Source organism: Cucurbita pepo, chromosome 16 (assembly GCF_057944985.1).
Source record: "Cucurbita pepo subsp. pepo isolate OVF chromosome 16, ASM5794498v1, whole genome shotgun sequence".
Taxonomy (NCBI): Eukaryota; Viridiplantae; Streptophyta; class Magnoliopsida; order Cucurbitales; family Cucurbitaceae; genus Cucurbita; species Cucurbita pepo.
In genome coordinates, this window is record NC_141813.1 from 14,272,312 (window position 1) to 14,283,182 (window position 10,871).

Consider the following 10,871-nt stretch of genomic DNA (forward strand, 5'->3'; position numbering starts at 1 on the left):
CCTAATGAAAATATTCACTTTTTTTTATTTACTCAATCATAAACTAAAATGCATTACTCATTTCAGAAATATCCGTTGCTTAAAAGTGTGTTCATTTAATAATGTGATTGGGTGTTTTATGAGTTTAAATAAAACAATTAGACCAACCAAATTATAAACAAATTCTAAATCACAAATATAAAAGATAAACTTTCAAAGTCATGTTATTACACTTGTAACTTAGCCAACCAGGAATTTGTGAGGTTTTTTTTTTTTTTTTAAATATATATATATTAGTGTGGTGGAAGTGATGTTTGAGAGTAGTAAGAGTACATTCAAATCTTGTTACAATTAACACAGTAAACATCATTGTAAATACCAAGTAATTTAATACATTGCCAGATATATTGAATTAACATAATAATAATTAGGTAGAAAATACTTATATTAATTAATTAGTTTAGTTGGATTAAAATTATTAACAAATTGCTCAAACTCTGTTTAAAATTTAACTCGAGTGAAGGAGGTAATAACTTTTAGATGGCGTGGAATGAACTTTATTTACAAATCTTGACCCATAAGGGAATTTATTTCTATTATTTTCCTCAACCACAATCATTGTCGTCCTATTTTTTGTTATAAATATGGATATAAAAGAATATAAATATCCTTAAATAATTGAGTCTACTAGAATTGAATGCCTAAAATTTGATGGAATATTAAATATTGAATACTGAACGGTGATATAAATAAATAAATGTAGCGCGTAGGGAAACAAAAAATCCAAATCTCTCTCCAACACCATTTATTTCGAGTAAATTCTAATATACAGGAAAACATGAATATACTAAAAAGAATGAAAAACTGAAAAATGCGAGTAGTAATAAATAAATAAATAATTTTATAGTCTCAGCTTGAACTTACAGCTACTGTTTTTAATGACGATGTCGTTATTGGCTGAAACACTGTCAACCAACAGTCTGCAGGTTGCCGAGAACTTCACCTTCATCAGCTTCAAGCTACCCAGCTTTATCCTGACCGGCTGTCTCACATTCAGATTCAACGGAATACTGCCGGTTTGTTGCTGCTCCTGCTGCAGCGTCGTGAAAAGCGCGGTGGCGTTTTCCGTCACTCCCACCAACGGTACGTTAAGTACCGTCCTATTCCGATGGCCTTGGTAAAACTTCGGCAAAGCCCCTTCGCACAGCTTCGTTTCCATGTACCACGCGCTTATGTGGCTCCCTCCTTCGTAATAGATTCCGATTTTCTTGTTAGGGTTCGTAGTGGTCAGCGTCAGGTTGAAAATGGCGTCCAACCGGTCGTTTCCACCCAGCGTGAACTGCGTCACTTGCAGTTTATCGATCGAATACTCCGGAAGCTTCGGCCGGAACACCAGGTACAGGATTCCGACCACGATTCCGATCAAAACCAGTAGTAGAACTAAAATCGAAATCGTCCAACACAGGCACCTGCAGCAACAGCTTCGTCTCTTCTTCGGTGGCTTGGAGTGCATCACCGGGATCGTCCGCCGAAAGGGTGAATATAGAACAGTGGCCTCGGCAGTACGCGGCGGTCCGGCGTCGGATTTTTCTGTTCCATGCGGCACCAAGGGGTCAGTGGGAGCCGGCATGGGCGGTGCCTCGACGTCGTGGAGAGGAACGTCGTGGAGAGGAACGTCGTGGAGTGGATATATCTTTTGGTGCTCCGCCATAGACAGGCGACGCGATGAAAACAAAAAAAAAAAAAAAAGGAAAAAGAAAAATGGTATGAAATGAGAAAGGGAGGATGGAAATAGAAGATATTGGTAACGTTGATATAGATTTATAGATTATATAAACTTTGAAGCTCAGTCGTGGAATAGACTTTTCTTCCTTTCAATCCTTGACTTCGGGGCTTCCGGTTGCCTTTTTCTAAGGAGACTAAAATCATAGAGGAGGTTTTCGTATTTAATTTTCTGAATATATTAATTAAAAATGTTGACAAATTAATTATGTTATGTTTCATTGTCAAATAATACTTAAATACCAACAATTTGAAGGTGGGTTTGTTGAGAATAATAATAATAATACATGGGTTCGGTAAGCAATTGAACAATTTGGTTAAGACTCGAGATAGGGGTGTGAAAGGGTTCTTTTCTCTCCAAAACTAGTTTTATTTTTTATTTTTGCTTTAATTAAATGCTACACACAAATCAAATACTTGACACATTTATCATATGATATATATATTAATGTGCATAAATTTCCAAAAACGCATTAGTCTCCACGTGGAGGAAAATGGGAAGCTTCCAGTTCCACAACATAACCGGAAGACGAGGCACTATACGCGTAGCTGAGAATTGAGATAAAGAAAAAAGTCATCGAAGACTGCTGAAATCGAAAGTTTCCTTTGAAATAGAAGAATAAATAAGTTAATTATTGAAATTGTTTATTGTAACAAATTCAAACTTTGGTTGCCTTGGGCATTGATCGCCTAATACATTTGACTTTAGTAACAGGCAGCCCAAGCAATCTTCTGAATACGCCACTCCGCACCTCCATCTGAAAATTACGGCACATATATATATATATATATATATATATTTATTTATTTATTTAAAAAAATTGAAATAGAGAGGTGTATGTAAGCTAGACGATACAATGACCTAATTCATGTATCACTTAAGTTCAGGCCTTCACATTTCTGTCCCAACTGAGTGAATATAGCTTAACATGTATTTCTATTTGAGTATCTAATCCTCTCTACCAATCACGAAGCATACAAATTTGAAATACGAGGGCAAGGAATGGGTCGGCTGCTTATACTGCGGTTTTCTGTATGCAGTCCTTGTTTAAATATCATCACTAGCCCAATAGAGTCAAGCCCAATTATTGTATGAGCTCAATATATTTATTTTAGTAGAGATTTTAGGAGAAAGAGATCTAGATATTTTAGGAGAAATATTCAAATTTGTTAGGTCTAGATTCAAATCGTTAGGTCTAGATTTAGATTGGTTAAATATAGATTGCTTACTCTTAGTATAAATACCTCTCCACCCTACCTAGGTTATTCATCCAAGAAATCCAAAAACAATAAAAAGCAGTAGTATTCTGCAGAGTGTCTTGTATTCTCTTCTCGATTGGTGTTAATAAAGAGTGCGAGTGTTTCCCACAGTGAGTTGTGTTCAACATTTGGTATCAGAGCCATGCCCTAAACTTAACCATGCCAATAAAATCCTCAAATATCGAACAAAGAATAGCGAGCCTCGAAGGTGTAGTCAAAAGTGACTAAAGTGTCGAACAAATGGTGTACTTTGTTCGAGGGCTCCAGAGAAAGGAGTCGAGCCTCAATTAAGGGGAGGCTATTTGAGAGCTCCATAAGCCTCAGGGGAGGCTTATAGTGTGCTTTGTTCGAGGGGAGGATTGTTGAGGATTATTGGGATTGGGAGTGTCCCACATTGGTTAATTTAGTGGAAGATCATGGGTTTATAAGTGAGGAATACTATCTCCATTGGTATGAGGCCTTTTGGGGAAGCCCAAAGCAAAGCCATGAGAGCTTATGCTCAAAGTGGACAATATCATACCATTGTGGAGAGTTGTGATTCCTAACAGGTCCTCGTGTCCTGTCTCAATGGCGCGATTCCCCTGCGGCTACATACACCACGACAAGTGGCATGCGAAGTAGATGTAATTAAAATTGCCCATTTTGGAGGAGGAGCACGTGATTTGTACTCCATTCCCGTTTTAACTAAGTGGATAAACAAAATCTAATGTCGTTTTCTGTACACTGATAAGTTAAGTGGCCATCCACTAAATCAAAATAACCTACCATTAAATAAAACCAAACCCCACCAAGATCTCACCCTAAATCCTTCCGCCTTCATTTCCAGATCTTCCTCCCTTCAATGGCGCTCCAATTCCAATGCCTCCAGGTATTCTCCCCCCTTTCTCCAGTAGCTACAGCACGCTCTCCCTCCTCCTCACGCTCCCCATCCCTTGTCATCGCCTCCTCTAAATCCCACACTGCACCTCTCCTGGGCCGCAAGCTCCGAGCGGCCGTCATCGGCGGTGGCCCTGCGGGATCTTCTGCCGCCGAAGCTCTGGCAGCTGGTGGCGTCGAGACTTACCTGTTCGAGCGCAGCCCATCGTCTGCCAAGCCCTGCGGCGGTGCTCTTCCTCTCTGCATGCTTAGCGAGTTCGACATCCCGGCTCATCTCATAGATCGCCATGTTACTCGTATGAAAATCATCTCCCCTTCGAATATCGCCGTCGACTTCGGAAAAACCTTGAAAGCCCATGAGTTCATACCCATGCTGCGCCGCGAAGTGCTTGATTCCTTCCTCCGCGCCCGCGCCCAGTCCATCGGCGCTAATATCATCCACGGACTCGTGCTGAATCTCGAGGTCCCTGCCTCCTCTAACGCACCGTATGTCGTGCATTACACAACCGAAAACTCTATGCGATCCTTGGCCGTGGATGTGGTGATCGGCGCGGACGGCGCCAATAGCCGAGTGGCGAAGTCGATAGACGCCGGAGGTTACACGTGCGCGATCGCGTTCCAAGAGAGAATCAAATTGCCAGAGGAGAAAATGGAGTACTACGAGAATCTGGCGGAAATGTACGTAGGGAACGACGTGTCGCCGGACTTCTACGCGTGGGTATTTCCAAAGTGCGACCATGTGGCGGTGGGAACGGGGACGGTGTGCTCGAAGCAAGACATAAAGCAGTACCAAAGAGGAATCAGGGAAAGGGCAAAGAGTAAGATAAGTGGAGGGAAGGTGATTAAAGTAGAGGCACATCCAATACCGGAGCACCCGCGAGCTAGGCGAGTGATAGGTCGGGTGGCACTGGTCGGGGACGCGGCAGGGTACGTAACGAAGTGCTCCGGGGAAGGCATATATTTCGCTGCAAAATCCGGGAGAATGTGCGGGGAGGCAGTGGTGAGAGCATCAGAAGGAGGGGAGAGGATGATCGGAGAAAGGGATCTGAAGAGAGAGTACCTGAGAGAGTGGGACGCCAAGTACGTGGGGACGTTCAGGTTCTTGGATCTGTTGCAGAGAGTGTTCTATGGAGACAACGCCGGAAGGGAAGCATTGGTGGAGATGTGTGGGAACGAGTATGTGCAGAGAATGACTTTCGAAAGCTATCTATACAAGAAATTGGCAGAGGGAAACAGAGTGGAAGATGCAAAGTTGATGTGGAACACCATTGGGAGCCTCGTAAAGTGTGGGATTGTTGGTAGAAGAGAGAGCGACAGCATTGCTGCTTTTCTGTAATTTCTTTCTTTGCCTTACCTTTTCTTTTATGTGAACCCAGTAGCTGTATGTCTGCATATCACATCAAGTTCAATACCAAATATTGGGTTTAACATATCATTGTTTGTTGGATACACATTTACTTCAATTGCTTTTGGGATGGGGATGGGAAGATTGAATTAGATCGGGCAAGTAAAGCAAAGAGGAGAGTAAATAATGGGGTTGGTTGGGTTAGAACTGGAACTGCATTTGGGAAGTATAGCCAATAGTTTTGAGGTAAGCAGCCATAGCTTTGTTCATGGGGGGTGGTCCGCACCTCAATATCTGTCGCAAAATGAACAACAATGCCTGCTTTTAGCACAAACTTTCTCTTACAGAGAGAAAGAAAAACGAATGAAGCAAAGCATGCATACCCACCCGAACATTAGGGGATGGTCCAGGACAGTGTAGTCGTATCATTTCCTCAGTCACAAAGCCAACGCCGCCATCCCATCCTTCGGGAGGCTGTACAGAGCAGAGAGAGATTGTAAAACGACATGAAACTGCAGAATATATTTCCAAAACTATAGAACCCCAAGTTGTTACCTGATCGAGCACATAGTAGACAGAAAAGCGGGAGGGGAACCTAGACGCAAGACTATCCAATTCTTCCTATAAACACCAGTAAACTAGAAGGTTTCAGTTCGGTTTTGCAAGGCAATATCTAAATCTCAATGTGGGGTACCTTCCAAATCCAAATTTAAGAGAGGAGAATGAGCACCTTTAGAAGAATGTCTTCACAAGTAGCATTAGCATATATAAGATGCACATTGGTGTGATCAACTGGGTTTTCTAGTATTGCTCGTGCAACCTCAAAACACAAAAAAGAAACGTTCAGAAATGTTGATGGGATCTGCTTATTTATAGGACAAACAGAAAATAAATACGAATCAATCCTTACTCAAAACTTGAGCTCAAACTTAGCCCATGCCCATGCCTATACCCATACCTGGAACATAGGAGTTATGCCTGTGCCTCCAGCAAGCATCCCAAAGGCCTCCACTTCATTAGCTTCATACTTGAAACGTCCCTGTCACCGCTCGCGCACGCAAACAGAGACCCACTCCATAAATAATAGATATGACCCCAGAACCCGTGCCCCAGTTTTAGATTTTCCCACATCAAATGTCAAAAATCAATATTTTAAGTACCTCGCTCCTCCAAAACAGAAAATTTGAGACCAGAAACAGTTGGGCTGTTCAATGCGCTCCTCGAAGTTCTAATATAACCTTATGTTTTATTATGAATCCCAATCCTCCAAAAGGACTGATCTTTTTCCTTAACGGTCAATCTTTGCCTTCAATTTTTTATTCCGTCCAATTCAAACTCTAAAACTTGATGAGTGGTTAAAACAATGCCTCCTCAAACGTATTACATAAATAATAAACATTACTCAACCAGCCATAAATCACCCAAGAGTAACAAATAAAGAACCAAAATCGAGCCAAAAAATTGTGTAAACGTACCAATTCAAACAAAAGAGAATAACTCCTCAAACTCAATAATAGAATGCTTAAACACAACTAAAAAGCATCCAACGCCATCTTAGTAACCAGCAGCCACAAAATATTCACACCCAGCCATACGAATACTCATAACCACTCATAAACCTTTCAAAAAGAATGCGAACACTTGACAAAATAAAAGGTCTACTCAAGACTAAGATTCACTCTAACCGAGTTAGCCGTTCAAGGTTCAAATTAACAGAGTAAAAAATGAAAATCTCAATTCTACTAATGTAGTGGCAGTTGTAGGACATATTGGCAATACCTTAGGACCTTTCACCGCCAAGAAATCACCTTCACGCATCTCACGAAAGTGGTGGGACATCCTTCCTTGAGGATACATCTGCATATTGTAGTAGTTGTATGCCAAAATACCAAATGTTATGGGTGGATGGATAGAATTGGGCAGATGGTTAAACACACTAAGAAAAACTGCAAGCTATTGCCCATTGGGAGTGCAAGGCCTATACCTTTATGACCAAATCAAAGTATCCAACATCTGTATCCAAACTGGTTGGAGTGTACGGTTTCACAACTTCTTCACCTTCGCTATCTTTTCCTCTGAACAAAAGCACATCATAACTTACAACAACAAATCGTTTGAAGACTCCTAACATTCCATTGATAAATCTTTACTCCACGAAGTATCAAATCGAATAAAACCTGCAACTCATATGCTGCCCAATCGGCAGCCCCAAGATTGAGGTTGGCGTCGGAAGAGAGAATCTGAACTTCGCTACATTATGGCTAAGCTGTGTGCGTTTAACTAGCTTAAATTCTTTGAAGTTATCAGGGTCCAAGCAACCTAGCATAACACGAAACTACAGATAAGAAAGAGAAAAAGAAAACCCGGTAAAAATCGGAAACATCTCGAACAGCAGGGTAGTGATGATATCAGCAGCAAAAATGAAATTGGGATGGGGAGGGTTTGTTCCAGGTATTCCCAAATCCAACAGCCGGAGCCCGGCATCTTAATCAAGCAAAACAACAACAATGGCCGAGTAGAAGGAATTAGGGAAGAGAAGGAATAAGAACCTTGGGGTTTAGATTTCTTGGTGATATAGAAATAGTAGGCACCGAGTAGAAGGAATTAGGGAAGAGAAGGAATAAGAACCTTGGGGTTTAGATTTCTTGGTGATATAGAAATAGTAGGCAGTAGCGACGCCGATGGCAACCGCAGCGACGGCGACGGTGAGAAATGTTAGACGAACACGACTCTCCACAATGGTATGATATTGTCCACTTTGAGCATAAGCTCTCATGGCTTTGCTTTGGGCTTCCCCAAAAGGCCTCATACCAATGGAGTTAGCATTCCTCACTTATAAACCCATGATCATTCCCTAAATTAGTCGATGTGGGACTTCCCCAAAAGGCCTCATACCAATGGAGTTAGCGCCTCCTTTGGAGTCTTAGTCATTTTTGACTGCCTTCGAGGAGGGGCTTGACTCCTTTTCTTTAGGAGTTCTTTGTTCGATATTGGGGCTTGACTCCTTTTCTTTAGGAGTTCTTTGTTCGATATTTGAGGATTTGAAAGGAGTCTTAGTCATTTTTGACTGCCTTCGAGGAGGGGCTTGACTCCTTTTCTTTAGGAGTTCTTTGTTCGATATTTGAGGATTTGAGGATTTACCAATTTATTGGCACGACTAAGTTTAGGGCATGGCTCTGATACCATGTTAGACGAACACGACTCTCCACAATGGTATGATATTGTCCACTTTGAGCATAAGCTCTCATGGCTTTGCTTTGGGCTTCCCCAAAAGGCCTCATACCAATGGAGTTAGCATTCCTCACTTATAAACCCATGATCATTCCCTAAATTAGTCGATGTGGGACTTCCATCATCCAACAAGAAACTCGGGTCTGTGAGAGTGGACGAAGCTCGTCGCCATTTGCAGGAAGAGAACGAATCGGATCACAGGGCTTCAATGGTTGCGGTTGTTGGGAGATGCGGATGCAGCCGAAAATGGGATCTCATCCCCCCCACATCCGTCCGTAGCTTCGAAATATATAAAAAGAAGGGAATAAATAATGGATTGTCAACTTTTTACTTTTGGAATAAACCCATTCACGATACACCTTTCACAACCCACGCCCCCATTAGCGTTACTGAATTTGACCTCGAATCATCAATAGATTAAATTTTAAATTCATTAGACCAGTGAATATATTCTAAATCTCCAATGAAAGATATATTTATTTATCCCTATTTCTACCTTTCTTTTTAATAGGGTAAATTTTCTAACTTTCTTTTGTTAAGAATTATCATCTTCTTCCAGCTTCTGCCTTGTGCTCCTTTTCAAACTCTTCTCTCCCACCTTATGTCCTCCTCTAACGACCAATATCGCAGGCCCAACTTGTCTTCAATTTATGCAAGCAGACCCATCCCGATTCTCTCTCTCTCTCTCTCTCTCAAGCTCGCTCATCTCCTTCAGTTCTCTCCCCAAGCCGAGGTCCGTGCCATGTCTTCTGTTCTCCTCCGCAAGCAGCTAACTCGCGACGATTCCTACCTCTGGCCTCGCCTAAATCCTTCCTCTCAGTTCTCTCTCAAATCCATACTCCTCTCATGTATTCAAAGCGAGGACTCCAAATCCATATCGAAGAAATTGTGTGATACGGTCTCCGAGCTGGCTTCCGGAATCTTGCCGGATAATGGCTGGCCAGAATGGTTGCCGTTCATGTTTCAGTGCGTATCGTCGGATTCCCTCAAGCTGCAGGAATCGGCTTTCTTGATTTTTGCCCAGCTTTCGCATTCTACTGGGGATACCTTGGTGCCCCACATTAAGCACTTGCACGGTGTGTTTTTGCAGTGCTTGACGTCAGCCTCCTGAAGCACCGATGTGAAGATTGCGTCCTTCAATGCTGTTATCAGCTTCATACAGTGCTTGTCCAACTCTGCTGATCGTGACAGGTTTCAGGATTTGCTGCGACCGATGACGCGGACACTAATGGAGTCGTTGAATAACGGGCAGGAGGCAACCGCGCAAGAGGAACTTGAACTGTTGATCGAATTGGCCGGGACGGAGGCGAGGTTCTTAAGGCGGCAATCAGTGGATATAGTGGGGTTGATGCTGCAAATTGCAGAAGCTGAATCGTTGGACGAAGGAACGAGGCACTTGGCGATTGAATTTGTGTTCGCTCTTGCAGAAGCCAGGGAGCGGCAGTTTTGATTCGGCTCAGCTAATCTTCAATTTTTCCAAAAATTTATTTACACAGGTGTAGGACCCTAACTCGGCTGTTATCCGAGAGAGTATGGGCAATGCCCCAAGTAAGAATTGCATGTTCCCTTCTTCTGCTGAGTAAATGTACACAACTTGATTATTTTAGAACTTCTGTTGAGTAAATTTACGCAACTTGACTATCTTAGGACTTCTCCTGTTCAGTTGCTTTATGCTGATAATAAATTCTCAATTTCTTTTCTTTTATTGCTATCCATGCTCCAAGTAGGCTTATCACAAACTACTCCAACATTTCTACAGGACTCAATGGATACTTGATTGTGGTCTCTCATTCTCTATAAGTTGTGTACGGTTTTGACAGGTTGTTCCACCATGGTTAAACTGCCTACCAATAAAAGGTGACTAGGTTGAACCAAAAATTGTGCTCGACCAACTTCGTTCTAGGGTAGTGTTTGCTGGCCATATTTTAGAATGAGCCATTTATGACCCAATTCAGTGAGTGGGTGGAAATGATTTTCATGATGAGAACTACTGTAAGTTGCTCCCTTTGATTGACTGTATTCTGTATTCTTTATTGCATTATGATTTTGTTACATAGAGCGAATGGATTTAATATTCAGAGCAATTTGAGAAATGTGATCGGACAATTGGTTGTGCTGAATAGAACCAAACACATGCTAATGTGGTTGCTTTCAATGTTTTTCTTTAATCCTTGTAATACCCGAGCCTCAATTGAAAGTTTAAAATCTAAATTTACCTTGAAAGTCGATCTCTCTCAATTTTATTGAAGGTCTTAGAGACCAAAATCCGAGATGAGGCCGAAGAGAAAAATGATGAGGAATAAAAGAACTTAAACAACCATGGAAAAGAAAAATGATAGAAAAGTAAAAGAAAAAATGATAGAAAATTGGAAGGATGGTCAAGGTTAATCCCTGGAGG

The 10,871-nt window shown here is 41.7% G+C and overlaps 3 protein-coding genes and 1 pseudogene across 7 annotated transcripts; 2 read left to right on the forward strand and 2 right to left on the reverse strand.

Annotated features, from left to right (window-relative positions):
- Positions 1 to 758: 758 nt before the first annotated feature.
- On the reverse strand, positions 759 to 1,778 carry LOC111777658 (NDR1/HIN1-like protein 6). Its single transcript, XM_023657357.2, has one exon. The coding sequence runs from the start codon at positions 1,688 to 1,690 to the stop codon at positions 881 to 883; it is 810 nt and encodes a 269-aa protein (XP_023513125.2). The 5' UTR covers positions 1,691 to 1,778; the 3' UTR covers positions 759 to 880.
- A 2,077-nt stretch (positions 1,779 to 3,855) lies between these two features.
- On the forward strand, positions 3,856 to 5,327 carry LOC111777177 (geranylgeranyl diphosphate reductase, chloroplastic-like). Its single transcript, XM_023656638.2, has one exon. The coding sequence runs from the start codon at positions 3,863 to 3,865 to the stop codon at positions 5,231 to 5,233; it is 1,371 nt and encodes a 456-aa protein (XP_023512406.1). The 5' UTR covers positions 3,856 to 3,862; the 3' UTR covers positions 5,234 to 5,327.
- On the reverse strand, positions 5,278 to 8,858 carry LOC111777178 (NADH--cytochrome b5 reductase 1-like). Of its 4 annotated transcripts, none has more exons than XM_087118696.1 (10): positions 8,605 to 8,850; positions 7,871 to 7,950; positions 7,420 to 7,561; positions 7,227 to 7,317; positions 7,022 to 7,099; positions 6,201 to 6,281; positions 5,973 to 6,062; positions 5,798 to 5,863; positions 5,626 to 5,716; positions 5,278 to 5,536 (listed from the first exon to the last, which is right to left on the reverse strand). In XM_087118696.1, exons 1-10 carry the CDS (start codon positions 8,643 to 8,645, stop codon positions 5,352 to 5,354), a joined length of 945 nt encoding a protein of 314 aa, XP_086974822.1. In that variant the 5' UTR covers positions 8,646 to 8,850; the 3' UTR covers positions 5,278 to 5,351. The 4 variants fall into 4 exon arrangements, with proteins under 4 accessions (XP_086974822.1, XP_086974824.1, XP_086974823.1 ...); XM_087118698.1 differs by having other exon boundaries at positions 5,630 to 5,716; positions 8,605 to 8,839; XM_087118697.1 differs by lacking the exon at positions 5,798 to 5,863 and having other exon boundaries at positions 8,605 to 8,858.
- Positions 8,682 to 10,768, forward strand: LOC147789127 (uncharacterized; annotated as a pseudogene). Its single transcript, XR_015412113.1, has 3 exons — positions 8,682 to 8,690; positions 8,985 to 9,969; positions 10,233 to 10,768. The product of XR_015412113.1 is annotated as an uncharacterized LOC147789127 (transcript).
- The last annotated feature ends 103 nt before the right edge of the window (positions 10,769 to 10,871 follow it).